The sequence below is a fragment of the Homalodisca vitripennis genome, chromosome 5, assembly GCF_021130785.1.
Source record: "Homalodisca vitripennis isolate AUS2020 chromosome 5, UT_GWSS_2.1, whole genome shotgun sequence".
Classification (NCBI taxonomy): domain Eukaryota; kingdom Metazoa; phylum Arthropoda; class Insecta; order Hemiptera; family Cicadellidae; genus Homalodisca; species Homalodisca vitripennis.
In genome coordinates, this window is record NC_060211.1 from 143,006,433 (window position 1) to 143,026,293 (window position 19,861).

At 33.5% G+C, this 19,861-nt stretch overlaps 1 protein-coding gene across 3 annotated transcripts in view; it reads right to left on the reverse strand.

Annotated features, from left to right (window-relative positions):
* The window catches only part of LOC124362951 (glyoxylate reductase/hydroxypyruvate reductase), a 30,360-nt gene that overhangs the window by 2,771 nt on the left and 7,728 nt on the right, over window positions 1-19,861 (reverse strand). For all 3 annotated transcript variants that reach the window (XM_046817849.1, XM_046817852.1, XM_046817853.1), the window contains exons 3-7: window positions 16,135-16,268; window positions 13,116-13,305; window positions 10,352-10,524; window positions 6,414-6,581; window positions 5,717-5,842 (exon numbers count right to left, since the gene is read on the reverse strand). In XM_046817849.1, coding sequence (XP_046673805.1) covers window positions 5,717-5,842; window positions 6,414-6,581; window positions 10,352-10,524; window positions 13,116-13,305; window positions 16,135-16,268 — 791 coding nt within the window. The remainder of the gene's footprint in view (window positions 1-5,716; window positions 5,843-6,413; window positions 6,582-10,351; window positions 10,525-13,115; window positions 13,306-16,134; window positions 16,269-19,861) is intronic.

Genomic DNA, 19,861 nt, shown 5'->3' on the forward strand with positions numbered 1-19,861 from the left:
TCAGCTATCCATGTAAAACAAGGTCTCCCTGAAATTCTGATAAGGTAGGTTTAAGGGGTGAAGCCTGTGAACAGGTTCAATCTGTTTATATGGTTATAAAACAGGTCCCAGAACTGTAAGTTAAGTAGTTTTTAGAAAATCCATGTCAAATACAAAAAAGTAGAATGGAAAACACATTTTTATACCTTTGGGCAACAATAACTTTGTTATTTCACCAAGAAACAGATCAGCTTTTAATCAAACTTATATACAATTTATTCTCAACAAAACTGTGTAAATACAGTACATAAAGCGAATATACTCATAACAGTATAAGGTTAAATTAACTGGAAAACATTAATCTAAACCTATTCAACCAAAATACAGTAAATTTTCAGTAAAAACTACAGTAAAGTGTCTCCGCCGACTTAAATGCATTTTTCTGCTCATTTGAGGATGGTTCTTGTTGCTTTTTAGAGTTTAACAGGGCTTTTCTTTAACTGCGTAAAAGTTTCATACATGTCTAAGTAGCGTCTCACGGGAATTAACTTTGACCACATAAACTTTCTCTTTCATCCATCCCCATATGCAAAAGTCTAACGGCATATGATCTGGTGACCTGGGTGGCCAGTGTAAATGCTGTTGACAGTTATATTAAATTGTTGCATGGGGGTTCACTTCTGCCCATGAATGTTGGTTTCGTAAATTGTTGATACAATCATGAGTGAACTGTGACTCATCAGTAAATAAAATATACTTAACCCTAGAGCTGGCAATGGTGTCACTCTGTACTGGCGGCTCTATTTTAACAGCCTCGCAGACGTTTCTTATAATGTATCACATTTCATAACTGTTAGTCCAAATATAAACTATTATATGTCAATGTATTCACAACTATATGGAGATCATTATAATAACAATATCTTATTGTTTCCATGGAAACATATTTTTATTTTTTTTTACAAAATGTAAGAAAAATGTTTTTTGGAAATTTTTTTGTAAATATTCCGTTGTGTAACTGCTTAGCAATAAGCTTTACATCAAAACCGTAAATTTATAACTTATTCGAAAGTTTATCCTGATTCCAAAAATATATAATTATTGTAAATTTTACCTCAAAACGTATGTGTTACAGGGCTTTGCATGAAAAAGCACCCATACTTACTTATTTTCAAAAATGCGTACATTTCTAAATACATATTACTGTTCGTGGGTAAACATAATCTCTTGACTGCATTTATACTTATATATAAGTATGACAGTTAAAACAAAAATAAAATAATATAATAAATTTTTATTTTACCTTATTTACATATGTTCAATATATACAAAGTTTCATTTTTCACTCAGCGTCACTAGATCCCGCCCTGCGAGCTCTCTAAGATCATTTGATCGGTCTCTAAAGTTTTCACCCATACTGAACAACTAAAACTATAACCTAAGAAAGCTAACAAAACAATAATAACAACACCAAATACTATTGGATTTGTAAACTCAAACACAAAACCCGGCACTTGTTTACAGTTTCACAACAATGTGGTTGACCCGTACTACGTTCACGTCAGCTGTAAAAAAAACGATGTTCTAAGGTAAACAAAGAAGACAATAATCGAAATAAGAACAGTAAATCGGTACTATAGTTATTGCTCTTCCAGAATATATAAAATAAAAATCATTTATATGACCTTAATTGCCTACAATTTCAATAACTGTACATGTCTACTTGGCGACGAATATTCGTCGTTGCCAAATCGGACGGGCCTTTGGCGACGAAAATTCGTTTCATACCAGCTCTAGGGTTAAAGAGTCGACGATGAGTGTTTAACAAAATGCAGAACTCCAAGCGATGGGCATTGTCTCCTGGATGTAAATGCTGTATTTTTTGTTTATGGTAGGGATAGAGCTTGTTATTATTGAGTGTTCTCCATACGTTACTTTGCGTAACTCTGAACCGTTTTGAAATGCGTCTTGTACTAATACCTGGGCTATGATCAACAGTAGCAAAAATGTTTTCCTCTACAATAACTTCATGTTGGCATGTGCGGTCATATCGGAACTTTGCAGTAGGAAATGATCGTGCTTCCCGAAATGTAGCACTAATTATTCTAGTATTTGGAATTCTCCGATAAGTAACATTGTCTGTATTCTTCAGGTGTAAAACTGCCTTCACATGTACCATAAATACACACCATATCGACATATTCTTCACTTGTAAATAAGTGTAGCATTACTATTTCAATAATTTAATAATTACTACTGACAAAACAATACTTACACAGACTGAAACTCAATTACTACAAATAGAACAATACGCACATGGACTGAAACTCAGTTGTTAGCTCTCAAAATTATTTGAATTCTACAATTCAAAATCATAATATTACTGCTTACTCTATTGCCAACTTATGAAATAAACATTTCCCATAAAACATCATTCTGGGTTTTTAAATCAAAGTAAATCAAGACGTTCAGTATGTCAGCAACACCTTAATGAACTGCTAAAATCAATGTACTCTATGAAATAATTTTTAATTTAAGAATTGAAATTTAATTTCTTTAATGGGTAAGTTATTGTCAGTCAAATGTAAAAGACATATTGTACTGTTATCAATAAAAATTCATTTTATCAAATATCTATTCGCTTTCTGTGTCTTTATTTACACCGTTTTGTTCAGAATAAAATTGTTTACAAGTTTTATTAACATTTTGATCTTTTCTTGGAGAAATAGCAAAGTTATTTTTGACCAAAGATTAAAAAATGTGTTTTTTCACTCCATTTGACACGGGATTTCTCAAAAACTACTTACAGTTTATTCAATTTATCAGAACAAAAACCATAAAAAAACAATTGAATTCGCCTATAATTTCAGGAAGAGCTAGTTTCACATGGAGAGTTGAAATTCAGACAATGTAGAATGAGCTTCCACAGTTGTTGCATATCTTTTTGAATCACCCTGTATTATAAAAATAACATATGATTGTAACCTAAAACAAATGGATACGAAAAAATAAAACCAATCTTAGATTGTAGGTTGTAAAATAAAACCTGGAACATCAACCAAAGAATATCGACCAAAGAATAAAAAGCTTCTTTCAGATATAAAGCATAAAAAATGTTTATGATGGGTTAAAAACTAAGAAAACTGTTGTTATGATGACTGAGTAAGATTTTATAACCAAATTCAATTTTGGTACAGGAACTTACAGTTAGATTTGTCCATGCAGATCTAAATAAGCCTGAGTCATCAGTAAAAATCCTTTAAAATACTGGCCAAAAATCTGTTGTGTTGTATGACCTATAATGGATCGGATACCTTTAGTTCTAATAGAAGGAATGATGAATAGTAAAAATACTTTAATTTACTGTAAAGTACATTCAACCATTACTTCCTGAGCTATTTTCAGAACACAATGTAATTTTTAAAACAAGGTTCTGCATCCCATTACAAATAAAAAATACAAGAAATTGTTTTGCTAATACGATTAAGAAAGAAGGGGAAGACTAAATCCATAGTTAGTTAAGTAATCAAAGTATGGTTTCATGATTACAAAATTTTAAAATTATAAACTAAAAACGTATTGCATTAATGCTAAAGTGTTGTGAAGAAGTTATTAAAAAAAGACCACACACACTATCTATTCATCATCATCATCATCGTCAGACGTTTCCGTTCTCACGGGTCGTCGTCGTACACAGCCTCCTCCACTTTAGTCTATCCTTCCAGGTCTCCTCTTCATCCACCTGTATTTTCTGTAGTCCCCTTCTCTCTATGTCTTTCCACACTTGGTCCCTCCCATCTTCCTCTCGGTCTTCCTCTTGGTCTTCTTCCTCCTTCCTCCTTCTCCAGTGCTATTCTAGGCATTCTATTATCTCCCATCCTCTTCACATGCCCCATCCACTGTATTCTTCTTCCTTCCATTGTCTCTTGCAGTGAAACTACCTTCAATCTTTCTCTGGTTATTTCGTTCCTTATTCTATCTCTTCTTGTAGTCTTCTCTATCCCTCTTAAAAATCTCATTTCTGCAGCTTGCAATCTGCTTAAATCATTTTTAGTCCACGTCCACGTCTCTGCTCCATATAATAAAATTGGTTGGAAATAAGATTTATACATCAATACTTTTGATTCTTTCCCAATGTTCCAACTCCACACAATCTTCTTCACCATATTGAAAAAACTTTCCACTCTTCATTATTCTGTTTCCTATCTCTTTCTCTTATTGTGCCCCTATCTGTTATGATACTTCCTAAATAACAGAATTCCTTCACCTTTTCAAGTCTTTTTCCTTCAACTAACACGTCTTTGTTATTTCCATCCCTTCTCTCTACTTTCATTACTTTACATTTTTTGTATGTTCATCTCTAAACCATATTTCTTCGCCACTTTTGCCCATTTGTTTAACTCTCGTTCTAACTCTTCTTCCCTATTTTCCCATATCATTATGTCATCCGCATATGCTATTGTCTTAAGTTCTTCTGCTCCTCCGTTTCCTTGTACTTCTAGAATAATTTCATCCATTATAATATTGAAAAGGAAAGGTGACAATATGCTTCCCTGCCTTACTCCTCTCTCTGTTTTAAAAAGTATCTGTATATTTTTCTTCAATTCTTACCCTGTTTTTACATATGCCATACAGGTTCTTTATTCTTTCTACTATTCCCTCACGCAATCCTCTCTTTCTCATACTCTCCATATCCTTTCTCTCAGTAACCTTATCATATGCCTTCTGTAGGTCTATAAACGCTACCATTGTATCTTTTCCGTATTCCCACCTTCTTTTCTAACACTTGTCTCATCACAAAAATAGCATCCACCGTTGACCTACCTTTCCTAAAACCACATTGCTCCTCTCTTCCTGTTTCTTCCAGTACTGGTCTAATTTTCTGCAACAGTATTTTTTTCATAAATTTTTTGTGTATGGCACAACAAAGTTATTCCCCTGTAATTCTCGCATTTTTTGCTTATTGCCTTTCTTAAAAATCGGTACTATTATTCCCATTTTCCAGTCTTCTGGTATCTTCTTTTCCTTCCAAATCACTCTCATCACTCTGTACAACCATTGAATTTCCCAATGGGCCCGCCGCCTTTATCATCATCTCAGCCGTCAGCTCGTCTATTCCCGCAGATTTCCCCTCTTTCATCTCTTTAACCGGTTTTTCCAATTCGCACATACTAAAATCCTCTTCATCTTCTGTCTCCTCTGTCATATCTCTTCTTTCCTCTTCATTTTCTGTTCCTTCCATAGTTCCTTAAAATACTCTTTCCACGTCTTCAAAACCTCTTTCTTCTCCCATTTGATTTCCCCTGAAACATCCACCACCTTAGTCAACATTTCTTTAGGTTTCGTCTTGTTCCTTATCACCCCATAAAAAATCTTCTTATTTCCTTTGAAGTTTGATTTCAGTTTTTCCTCAAAATCCTTCCATGTCCTCTCCTTTGCCTCCTTCATCATCTTTGCTGATGCCCTTGCAAGTCTCTTCCATTTATCCCTCTTTTTGTTTGACCTATCCTTAAACCATTCTCGCCAAGCTCTATTTTTGTTTTTTGAAAGCAAGAGAAACTTGCTTTCAAAAATAAGAACACTATCTATTATTAGTAAAAATTCTTTTGTTATTAAATTGTGAAAATTCCCAATTCCATGTTAAATCACATCACATTTTGGGCTCCGACTGTTTTACACATTATTACTCTACAAAGCTAATATTATCGATTACCATCATTTTACAAGGGATACTCACCACAATTGGGTAGTTCGAGTAATGGGTGGTTTGTGGGGAGGGGCTCTGGGGTCATCACGTCCAGACCAGCTGCCCACAATTTGTTGTTTTTGAGAGCTGCATACAGAGCATCATGGTCTACCAGGCCTAAAAAAAGAACATTTATTTTTTTAAAGTTTATTATTAACAGTATATGTTTTTAAAGAAAGAAGCGATTTTCTTTAATATTTTATGACTATTTTATATTTGAAATAATTGACATTTGACAAAACTGCAATTTTATGTGGATCTGCTGATGTGATCAAATTAATGCCCAAACTACATAACTTTGGACTTTAGGCATAACATGGCATTTTAGTGTGAATCATCTGTGAGACTAAACTTTTACGCAAACTTCATTACTGTTATAGCTTTTGGAACGCCCACTAAAAGTTTAAATTACCTGATTGTCACAATGATGTATCTATAATTCTATTTTGCACAAATGCTATCTAACACAGAAGTGACACCTGTTAGTAACTTACTTCACTTTTTTTTAAGGACAATTGTTCAGTCTATTGTTCAAGTGAGCACGTAATAAGAAAATTATAAATTTTGCCAATTAATGAACCTTAAGGTGGACTTTTCTTGCATCCTCTTACAAAACTTTAAGTATGTTGAATAGCCCTTTGTGGACTAATAAGGAAAAGTAAGAGCAATCAATTAACATTAGCAGTACCTCCTCTGCCAGTATTGATGAAGATAGCGGTAGGTTTCATGAGGGAGAAGCGCTGGGCAGAGAACATCCCTTGAGTCTTCGGGTTGAGACTGCAAATAGCGATGACAAAGTCCGCGGTCTTCAGCAACTCCTCCAGCTCTACTCTCTGAGCCCCTAACTCTGTTGCCACTACAATACAAACCGTATGTATTATAGCACAACAACATGCATATTTGGCATCGTTAAGTGATACATAAAATCAGTAACACTACGTTTTGAGATCTGCAATCTGATCTCTTTCTCAGGTGAATAACTAACCTAACACTTAATTAAAATCTAGGTTAAAATATAAAAATCATACCAGAGTGTTGTGACATGCTTAAGTCAGAAATCACAACCAACATGTTGTGTGTCAACTTTATTAACTCTGAAACATGCGCCTAATAAAACAAAACACAAAACTGACTATTAAAACTAAACTACAGAATACAGGTCACAATAGATCTGCATTCGCCGACCAACCATGTTGTATAGTAACATTATTTTGTAATCATATTAGTATGTAAGAACATGTAGCCATGATTGTATGTATTATTTAATGTGTATCAATAACTGGAATAGTGTTAGCGTGAGAAGAGTAGACGTTAGATAAGTAATAGATATACAACATTATCATTAACAAATTGTCACTGCTCACACAGCAATCTACAGATCATTAGCACTTTGGACAATGATATGTACAGAGCGATAATCGCTCTTAATGGGTTGTGGTATTTAAGCCTGCGAGGCGCAGCAGTAATCATCAGTCTCCGCAGACTGCACAGCGAGGAACCGGTCGCGGTAGTAGGCAGAATAGTTAGAGGTTGGAATTGTGAAACATAAGTACCACATAGTATAGTGTTAATAGTTTATTCTCAGTAGTAATTTTATACAGGTGTTTTCATTTTACATGTTGTGAACAGAGTTGTGCCAAGTAACTATTTTCAATAAACTTATTTTAACCCGATGTACCGAGTCATCTCTTGAGTTCCTACTCTTCAAGGCGAACATTGTTACGGGTTATCTTGCCACTCGGGTAGCCCGCTAACCGTCCCCGCAACAACCACCTAGGACTGACTAGAGGCTAACAGTAAATGGCAATCATCACAGCAGAAACAAGATGGCGGCAAAAAAGAAGGGAACAGGATCAGGGCTTTTTATTTATTATTAGTTCATTACAAATACTACACATTGTTTTATTACAAATATCTAATCTGTTTGATACTTAAGGTTTTCTTTAAGTTCATTTTTCAGAATTGGCATCAAAACGGTCTAATTTCAAATGATGGTTGACTGATTGGTGGGTCTGCCAATTTAATGTATGAAGCCTCTATTAATTTCCTTTTAAAGAAATGAGGTTCCCGATGTATTATGTTGGCTTCATCCCAATTCATAAGATGAATTATCTTCAGACGAACAATGATGTACAATATTTTACTTTTCTGTTAGCTTCTTTGTTGTGTTTTCTTTGTGGTCTTTTATTCTTACGTTTAATTATCTTTTTGTCCCACCTATGTATTCCCCCTCCTATTGCAACTGCATTTTATACTGTAAACACAGTTTTTGGAATCTTGTGTGCCATTTTTTGCATTTTTTTTTTGAGACTTTGTCTAAGAGTATTGTGTGTTTTAAACGCGTTTCTACTATCCCGGCACATAAGGGATTGACGTCCATACAAATTTATCACTATTCTGATTACTAACTCAGGCATGATTTGAAAAACGAAATGAACCAGAAGAATTTACAAACAGTACGTATTGTAACAGCAACATGTATGTACAAAACAGTATGTATTAGAACACCAACACGTATGTATAATACATATAAAGACGGTAAGTATTGTAATGCATCTCAAAACACGTTTGTCACATCGCAATTCCAATGAGTGATTTAAATTTCCTAAATTAACCCATAAATTTTCTGCTTCTCACTTCTCTAAACAAATTCAACTAAAAGGAGCAAACATTAAAGGGTTTGCTAAGTAAGTCGCAAAAAATTACATTTTAATCGAACTTTAATGTTTGAGGTACGTTTGGTCAGGTTATTTCATTTGTTAGGATGTGAATCAGTAGACAAATTTGTTTTGTGTAAACAAAATAAAAAAATCGTTCAAACACAATCTCAAAGCAAATACTTAGTTTATTAACTAAAACATGTGGTTAAAAGTTAATTAGATATATTATAGTTAAAAAGACTATAATTTGTCAGCCAAATAACAATAGCCGTGAAAAGCCTCTAGAATAACTCAAATATGTTAGCTATTTTAAATTAATTGTAAACCTTAGAGATTGTTGTTTACAATTTATATATCAGATATTGTTATTTATAATTTCAAGATTAAATTGTTTAAAAATTGTACATTAGAGATTGTTTACAACAAAAATTACATGCAAGAATTTTCTTTCATTAAAATAAAATGGTAAAATTGAAATCTACTTACCATAACATATTAAATAATCTTTATTCATACTGAAAATAAAACATGAATGTAGCATAACACATCACACTAAAAAAAGAAAGGTTCTCTGTAAAGTCAAAGTTGTAGAACCCCAATAACATTTCTTGAGAACAATTTCATGTTGCATATCAAAATAAACTTAAATATGAAAATATGGATTTTCTATCTTCAAAAATGCATTCATTATGGTGTAAAATATGCAAAGTCATACAAAGACCTTTAAAATAATAAGGTTATACCGTTGCATTAGTTTACATTTGAAAAACTCGAGAATTGAGCCCCAGGCCTACGGAGTTTGGCATAATACTCCTGTACTTATTAAACGTTCATGTAAATATTTTAAATTATTCTCAAGGGTTTAGTTCACTATTCTATAATAATAAGTTCTTTCACAATCAATCTCATCATCATATGTAACATCCCTACAAACAAATATAAATTATAGATTAAGGTGGTTTAAGGTTTAATTTAATAGGATACGAAAAAATAAAGCCATCAGTACAGTCAGGTTATTAACTCATTTCCAATAAACCAAGAAGATTTGTCTTCTGAACTGGCTAAAAAAGCAACTCTTCTTCCAGAAAGTGGCAGTTGTGGTTGGGTTTGTGAAAACCAGTAACAGGTAAGTATTCACAAAAAAATATTATTTATAGCAATTGATTTTTAATTTTTTATTATTGCGACAAGGAGATCCTTTTAAGGATCTGACCTTGTTCCTAACAAGGCCAAGTGTTGAATGCCACTAGAAATTGCCTAACACGAATGTAAATGATGATGACTGAGGAGAAAACTATGTAACCTACCATATCAGGAGATGTTTCAGGAGACATATGCTCATGCAATATGTGTGTATACTTGTTCTTTACACAGAACAATAATTATTTTTTAATTATAAAACATTTTGTAAACTTTAAATAAAATATAAATAATGTTTGAAACTAAAGTGATTTATTTGTGTTCATAATTTTCTCCACAAAGATCAATAAAAATATTCTAACTTCTTCCCTCTAAACGTAGAACACCTATTAATAAAATTACAATTATTTTAAAGATTATTCATGTTAGATAAACAATCAAAATGACAATTCAATACAGTTCAATATAAATATGCGTACACAATATACATAAAAGGAAAGCATGTTTTACTAAAATTATAAGAAGGGCAAGATTCAATATTTCGCCATCATAATATTTTTCTCAACATTATGTACTATGAATATTGTTAAGGAATTTTTAAGAAACTCTTCAGACAGTTGTGGAGTCCAGATTGCAGAAAACATTCTATATAAGTGACAAATTGCAGTTGCTGCACTAAGAGGTAGGTGAATTTGAGCTTAACCCAATATTTGCACTGAATCAACCCTTCACCACACCACCACCACATTATCTATTGGCAAGAAAGTACAAAAAATGGAAACTCTTTTGGGAAGTCACTGAGAATATATTTACTTTTTAATCTTACCTTCATTTTTTGGCTTTTTCCCAGAATCTGTGTACAAGATTTTGGCAACATTGAAGGCTTTCACTTTGCGTGCCACCTCCTGGCCAACACGCCCAAAGCCAACAAGTCCAACAGTAGAACCCTTGAGGGCTGGACCACACATCCACACCGGTGCCCATGAGGTCCAGCCACCCCTGTAACCAATGTGACTCAGTGATGTTGCTGGATAGTCTTCTTATTCAAATGTTCCTTAATCATTTGACACTTACATAATACCACGCACTGGTGCTGCTAAAGGAAACTAATGAAACTGCAACAATTACTACATTAAAGAACCAGCTGATAGATAATTAACAAATAGTTTTCAAGTTTCCGGAAAATTTGAGAGATACACTTGGTATTCTCTCTATAATGTATATGATACACAAGTGTTTCATTTTGATATGATTGAGGTAATTCAGTAAAATAAAAATTTCACTACTAATAATACAAAAGACTGTTCTTATTCGACAGTACCTGTAAATCCGTGATAATACACTAGAAATATACTTAGCTTTTTTTGTTAAGGTTCATTTTATAATACAATTGTTATTTATTTATGTAAGCAAAAAGAAAACAAAACAACAATAAACCAGTTTACAAGCAGGAGAATATATGTTTGTAACAATTTCATTTTATTTGTTATAAAAAGTTTTGTAACCTTGTAAACAGATTTGTTCAGGTCTAGGGCGAACATATAGGAGTCTACAGCAATGCTGCAAGAGTCACTATTTGTTACCCACCAGTCAACTGTGATTATTTGTAAATACCAGACTAGATATATTTACACTGTTTGGGAGCTGCAGGTAAACATCTTATTTGCATAATAATACAATTATCAAAACTCTCATCAAATTTAATCTTTGAAATCTAGTCTTTTAGTATATAAATTACAGCATATTTATCAAGTATTAAAATATTTTATTTCTTAACATATCATTGGAATCTTTAATTCCCTAAACAATGTTAATTACGTAAAAACATTCAATTCAGCTTATTTTCCCCACTAAGATCCACAATTACCTGTAAAATTATAAAACGTAATTAATGACAAGCAAGTCAGTCAAGATAATTTTGCCTATTTTACACATATTATACATATTACATTGGTGTGAGTAGCATAAAATTTGAATCAGTTGATGAGTCAGTTGTTAAATATCTGATGTAATCATAAAAAAATTGTATTGTGTAACAAGTGTTTATACAATATCAACACATCAAATCTATAGTGGAAAATGGTTCACTGATAATGCTAGCTTAGTTTAAAACTAATTATTAGATTAACATTAAGTAATTGTTTTATAAAATATATTTTTGTTTTTATCTTAACACAAATTTCCTGAATATCTATTTCAAATTACAAGTATAACACTTTTCCTGGCCATTCAGTTTTAGAAGAATAATCATACAAACTATTTTCCACAATAACAGATGGTGCAATTTTTAATATTTATTAGAAGTTTTAAGTTAAAATAAAACATTTCGGAATTTAAAATTTGTGTCTTGGTTTACCTGAAATAAGTCAATAATAAACCAAATAAACCGAAAAAAACCAAAAATAAACCACTTGAAGGAAGATATGAAATATTTTATCCTCAAACTGATAAAACAAAATACAACGTACTGAAATCCAGATGAAAAAGAAGATAATATTTTTTAATCTGGCATTTTTCGAAACAAATGCAAACTAGTCTTGTTAAATTCTTTTGTTGTATGATTTAAAGTAATACTTGATTTTATAGTTGTTTCAAATATAGTTATTTCAAAGCCATTCCTTCAAAGCTGATCTGCTGATGGCTTGGATCGTCAGGAAGCTTTAATAGGCCTACACTTTTTCCCATAAATGTTTTCATATACGGTAAATCCCTGGTTAAACAAACTCAGATTAACTGAGTTAATCGTCGTTATCGTTCCATGAAAGATAACGTGTATATAAATAACCGAGTAAAGTAGTTTATATTCAACAGCAGAACACTGCACCAACCCTCTGCCTCTTGGCAGAAGAGTAGATGCATGCCTGATACATCACTGTAGCCTGGGAAAATTATGTGTCCTTGAGATTCACTCATCGCTGCTATTAGTCATCTTCCCCACTCCTGCCACCATTACCGAAGTATAACTTACAGAAATAGTTTGTATGTAATTAATTTCCCTTACGCACTCTAATAGGTTATTATAGGAAGTATTTGTGTTAACTGAAAAATTGGTTTTAAAATGTGAAATAATTGATCCCCTTTGTTTTGATTAACCAAGGTTTTACTGTAGATCTTATCAAATTAGGAGCTTTGCAATAATCATATGACAATAAATAATCATCTGAGACTAGACCGGATTAATGTATCAGATGATTGTGGGCTGCAGTTTCAAATAATCCACAAAAAAGCGTCCTGAAGCCATGAACAGTAGGAATTAACATTATGCATTCATACTCCTGGATGAGTTTTGTTCTAGATTTTTGACAGTAATATCAATACATTTACTAGATCCTGACAATGATCACAAACTGTTAGTTATTCAAAAAATCAATTTGGACAGAACATATTCACCACCAATTTTATATTGGTCTCCTCAGTTTTAGAGACACTATCATGAATGAGATAACATTAATGTCTGAGTACAATTATTATTAATAGGAGTAGAGAATCAATACCAATTCTACACTAATATTCAATTTCTCACAAAAAAACATTTCTATTTAAAAGTTCATGATTATCATTACAGAGAGATACTAAGGAAATAAACTTACGTCCGTAGCTGTGAGTGGGCCTCGAAAAGTCGTCTAGAAGTGGCCAGTAGAAGGGCTATCGTTAGTTCCGCAGTTGCCTCCGTAAGCACGTAGGGAGTGTATCCAACCTTGATGGACAATTTCCTGCATTCATCGATGTCTATATGCTCCACTCCCACTGACATAGTGCTGACCACCCGCAGTGATGGCCCTAACACAGATAATACATGAACTATAATATTACGGCCATAGCCAGTTCTGCTGTTGCCTCAAGTCAGTCAGCTTGGTAAAGTAGCCAACCTTGATGAACAATTTCCTGCATTCATCAACGTTTATATGCTCCACTCCCATTGAAATAGTGCTGACCACCCGTAGTGATGGCTCTAACACAGATAATACATGAACTATAATATTACAGCCATAATCAGTTCTGCTGTTGCCTCAGTCAGCCAGCTTAGTAGTGTAGCCAACTTTGATGAACAGTTTTCCTTCATTCATCGACGTCTATATGCTTCACTTCCACTGACATCGTGCTGACCATCTGCAATGAAGGAAACAGGATTTTTGCCATCGTTCAGTGAAACAAAAGATCAGTAACACTACGTTTCGAGATCTGCAATCTGATCTCTTCTTTAGGCAAATAAATAACCTTACACTTAATTACAAACCAGGCTAAAATAAACAAATCATACCAGAGCGTTGTGACACGCCTGTCAACTTCACTAACTCTAAAACATGCACTTAATAAAAAAGTAACCACAACACTAATTATCAAGACTGAACTACAGAATACAGGTCACATATATATGTCTGCATTCGACGATCAACCACCTACGACTGACCAAAGGCCAATAGCAAATGGCAATCATCACGGCAGAAAACATGATGGCAGCTATGAAAAGAAAGGTAGACCGGAATCAGCCCTTTTTTTATTTACTTTTATAAATTAAAAATTGTATAAACAATTCATGGATGGTTTTAATCAATTCTGTTTAAGGAAAGGGGAAGAAGTAAAGGAAAATTACATTATCTGATATTTAAGTTATGCACCTCTTTTGTTTTGGTTTTTTTCTTGCAAACGCTTGAATTAAAGCACCACTTTTATGGTAAAATTCAAAAAGTAATAAATATATTTCCATTTATCCTTTTTCCCTTTCCTACATTTAATGTATCCAATATTTTCTTCAAATGTTATGTTCATGGCTAGATGCAACTAGCCACGGGCAGATTGCACACTCTTTCCAGATCTGACAACAATTTTGGCCTGAGCGAAGTTAAGCTCCTGGGATTTATTCTTGACCCAGGGCTTACATGGAGGAGCCATACGAATAGTGTATGCATCAGACTCTCTAGAGCCCTGCATCTACTGCGGAGACTGAAACCTATGCTGACTAATAAGTATCTTTTGACAGTTTACTTCGCCATGTTCCACAGCCATATCAGCTATGGGCTGCACATATGGGGCCATGCTGCTGGATGTAAGGATATTCTTCTCCTCCAAAAGAAAGCTCTTCGTGTCATCTTGCCTCCAGGGTTTCTGGATAGCTGTAGGCCTATCTTTGTGAGTCTTAAAATTCTCACAGTCTATGGTCAGTACATCCTTTCCTGCCTGACCAATTTAAAACTTAACATCTCAGACTTTGCTGAAAGAAACGAACTCCATACCTACAACACCAGGAAGAAGCACCATCTGGATGTACCTTTTTGTAGGCTTAGTAAGAAGAAGAACTGCTATCCTAGCTTAGCGCTTCGCATGTATAATGCCCTTCCAGATAATCTCAAAGAACTCAACCCTCCTCACTTTGAAACCCAACTTAAAAGCTGGCTATTGTGTAGGCCCTTTTATTCAGTCGGGGAGTTCTTCGATGCACTATCATAAGCCCTGGCGCCATGTAAAAATGTAAATATTCTAAAATTCATTTTACTTTGACGCTGTCTATCCAGTTGTACTGGTCATCGACTAAGGTGGAGGTAATTAAGGTAATTAAGGTAATAGACTTTGCAGTATTAAAGTATATTATAGTATTCCTCATTATACTTGCCCTTTTTCAAAATATAATGCCGTTGTAGTATATTCAGTTAGGGCTTTTTATTTAAAAGATTGTATTTACAAAACTACTGGAATAAAACTTATTTATTATTAATTTATTTGGTTGGGTCTATAAAAAAGGAGTTTTTTTTTTATTTTCAGGTAATTTACTTACAATAAATTTTTTTCTTAAATTTAATAATTTCTTTAAAAAAATTTTTAATATTTTAAATATCTTGTAAGGGTGGTCATAAAAAGTTGTGAGTACATGCAATAACATTGTGAACACTATAATGTCTAGTCTATTCAAACTAAACCTGGTTTTCATTTGTGCAAGATTTTTATCTCTTATATTTTACATTTATAAGATAATTTAAACAGATTTTATTCTTATTAATTTTTGTATAATTTCTAGGGGTACAAGATGGTAGTTGTTAAAAAATTTGGATGAAAACGAATCTCTGTTTGCATCACAGACCAAAACAAAGTAGGTTTTAAGAATGTTCAGATAATTTTCAACAAGGTAGGTAATATATTTACATGGTTTTTAATATTTTATGAAATATCATGTAACAGCTGTACAAAAGTTTCAGAAGTATACAATAACATTGAACTTTTATAGATGAATATGTTTATATAGATAATTTCTGATTGATTGTTTCTAAATCAAGTTCACGTTTTTACAAACAAATTTATATGCTTTCAAAGATTCTTGTCCACTAAGGTTTTAATATGATGGAGTTTATAAAGTTTATATTCTGATTCATATTCATCTCATAACAAAAGTAAACCCCTTCTGTAATGAAAAAATGTACAAAAAAATATCACATGAAAAACAAAAAAAAACTAACAAAATATTTTTGATCATTAAGCTGATTTAAAAACTGATATTGTTATATATTGCATGTGCTTATTTAAATGTTTACTGTTGTCAAATGCAGTCTTTGTACAAATATCTCAAAGAACTACGTGCATTGAGTATTAAGAAGTGTTAAACCTACTATCACGTACCTGCAGCTTTCAAAACATCCTTGTCAATTTTATCATTCAAACAACAGAAAATTGCACTCTTTCCTTTGATTCCTTGAATGATATCTTCTTTGCTTGCTGTCGCTTTCCCTTTGCTCAAAATTTCTAGGTCAAACCTGGAAAAATTATTACTTTAATTCGTTTTTAGTTTTACATATAATTATACTTATAATTCTGATCTTGGGAGGGTAGGAAACTCTTATGTAATACAGTATAAAAACAAAATATAAAAAAGAGAATAATTACGTCCCAATTTAAAATGTGTTGCACCATAAATGTTTTGTAATGAGAATAATGTAATTTACTAGTTTTTTATAGGTTTTCCCACTAACGCTTACATTTTATTTTTCAACTAACCAATGAAATTCTACCAGTAAAAATCTAAAAACATTTAATGTCTAAAACAGCCTTGAGGCCAAAGCATGCATCTACAGACTCAATAACTGAAACAAAACATTTTAACACTTTGGAAACCAGTCTATATTACAAGAAATAAACCAGAAATACCGGGCTATTTTTATGGGATTTGCTGAATTTCAGGGAAATGGCTATATTTTAGGAACCACAAATCAAATCCTTTACCTGTTTTTTTTTATATTGTATATTATAAAATGGGCTACCAGAATATATGTCATTAACTTGCAAAAACATATTAGTATGAATTTTAATACTTTAAAATAAGTTATAAGTTGTAAATTTGAAATTATAGAAAAAAATATTTTCAAACCAGTCTTGGCCAGTAATAAAAAATGTTGAGGCATAAAGCCATATGTATTCTAACAGTGAGTATGTCTATATACACTACAAAAAATATGACTCAAGAAAATTCTCAATTAAGAATATTATATATTTATATACATTTTGTACAAAATCCTAAATACCACGTGTTCCAACATTGGATAGATAAAATTGAACTTGTGAATTAAACCAAATGTTTTGCCAGATAGGCCTACTCTAGTTCAGTACACTGATTCATTGTTCTTCACTTAAATCAAACAAAACACAGAAATAAGTAACAGAGCATAAATAACACTATTTATAACACATCTTAGCAACGGTCTGAGTACTTCAGTATTATTCGTACTTCGGTATTATTTAGTGGCCACTATGTTGGATGAGTTTTCCTTATCGGGGACCAAAATAAACTTCAAGACATGTTATTAGTACTTTCCTTGTTTCATAATGAATAAAAAAATACCCGATGAGTTATACTTCCTGTCTCCAAATAGGCCTAGATCAGCAAACCTTCTAGTATGCACAATATCGGAAGTTGGTCTCCAAAGGGCTAAGAAGAATATCAGATTAACAGCTTATGCAGCCTGAGATGATACTATACAGGTAAAACAGTGGTGGTCTTTTCATCAGACACACTAGGCATAGGCCTAGAGGCGCAGCTTTTGAGAAGCAGCAGTCAGCTGAGTAAATTTTTTAAAGTCAAATTTTAGGAGCTACCAAGCAGAATTGGTTTTTGTTATACGGATGGGTCACTTTTTCCCAAATTGAGCTTTATTTGATTTAATGTTGTCAGCAGTGATGAATGTTTTAGAAATCAGAAACTCTTTATTACAAAATTTCTTAGAGAAATGTATAGCGTCAGTTTACAGTGGATACAATTCAAATTGTATACAAAAATAATGTCACTCTTGAATGTCTATTCATCTAGGGTGTAGAAGGGTCTTGATGTCAGCCAGTCATTCAGCGATGCCTTCAGCTTCATTCCTTTAAGAGCTTTTAGTTCTTGTAATATGTTGTACAGCTTCTTGCCAGCATATGACGGTTTTCTTTCATACAGTGTAAGATGGTGGGCTGGTAGTGGGTAGTTTGCAGGATGTCGGGTGTACTAGTCTTGGTGGTCAGCAGCTCGAGGTAGGTTCTTCCCATCAACATACAGTATAACCTCCCGAATATTTATAATCACATTCAATCAGCATCATTGATTGTCGAGGACAGTCCTATGACAACACAAATAATATGTCTCCGATTTAGCTCAACCTACAAGCTTGTATTACAAAAATTAACCTCAAAGCACTTAATGTTCCCCGTGTGCTGCACATTCACTCACCTAAGTGGGCACATGTGCTGCAAGCAAGGTGTTGACAGGACACATACACGTTTAAAAAATATAGTACAAAGTATAGTTTCATTTATATTACAATATCACAAAGAATACATTTTCATTAGGAACACTTAAGTTAGGCTACTAGTTTCTTCTTGTAATATAAATATTAACATCTTCGCTGCGACATGTGTCCTGTACCGACTTTAGAACATGCAATATAGTAGTAAGTTCAATAAAGAGAGTGCTTCATCGTTTTGTAGCCATTTCCGGCCAAAAACTCCAAAGTTTTTGCAGCAGTGTGAGAAGAGGCATTGTAGTAGTGCAAAATTAAACCCTTAATGTTCAAGTCATGAAGAACTTCTAGCAAGCATTGTTCAGTGTAGTTGCTGTGACAGACCTTTGTTGCTCCTGCTTAATAATCTTCACCCAGTCCCATAATTCTGTAGAAAACAGCGTACATAACTTTCTTCACCAAGTTGTTTCTTTGGAGATGGCTCGTTTTTAAACAGCTATACAAGGTGTGTCCAAAAAGTATCCGACCTTGACGTCTGGCATGAACTGACGTTACTCGGCAGCAACAGCAATCTGGTTCCCCTTGAAAGTACTCCCCTCCACAAGCCACTACCTTATTGCAACGCTCCTCCCACTTCCGAAACACTCCTTAAATTCATTTTGCAAAATGGCTAACAGGTCCTTTGTTGCATTTTTTTTTATTTGTTCAACATCGTCAAATCTTTTTCCTTTCAAAGGAATTTTTAATTTCGGAAATAGCCAGAAGTCACAAGGAGCTGTCAGGACTGTAGGGAGGCTGTCGTAGTTGGTTGATGTTGTGTTTGACCAAAAAAACGCTGAATAAGATTTGAGGAATGAGCTGGCGCGTTGTCGTGGTGCAGGATCCAGTCACGGCTTGTCCACAGTTCAGGTCGTTTCCTTAGCACTGCATCTCGTAGCCACCTTAGGACCTCAAGATAATACTCCTTATTCACTGTCTGGCATATTCGTGATGAACAACGCCGTCCTGGTAAAAAAAAACTGTCAACATTGTCTTGACATTGCTTCGACTTTGTCTTACTTTTTTCGGCCGTTGCTCTTTGCAAGTTTTCCACTGTGAAGATTGAGCCTTTGTTTCAGGGTTGTAGCCATAAACCCATGACTCATCACCAGTAATAACTTTTTTGAATAGCCCTGGGTCACTTTTTATCAAATCCAGATTCTCCTGTGCGATTTCAAGTCGACAGTTCTTTTGGTCTTCTGTCGGCAGCCGAGGAACAAATTTTGCCGAAACACAGTTAATTTTTAAATCTTTGTGTAAAATGTTACAAACTGACGATTTTGGTATTTCTAAATCTTCTTCCAGCTCTCGGACAGTCAATCGATGGTTTTCATTAATTGCTGCACGAACACGTTCAACATTTTCAGCGTTTCTGGCCTGCCAGATCGGTCATCACTCTCTACAGATATGCGGCCATTTTTAAACCGCCTAAACCACTCTTTATTTGTGTATTGCCCATAGACACGTCATCATAAACTTTCCATATCATAGTAATTGTCTCTGATGCTGAATGGCCAAGTTTTTGGCAAAATTTAATGCAAATGTGCTGCTTAACACATTCAGTTATAAAATCATATGTACATTTCAGTACATTATCA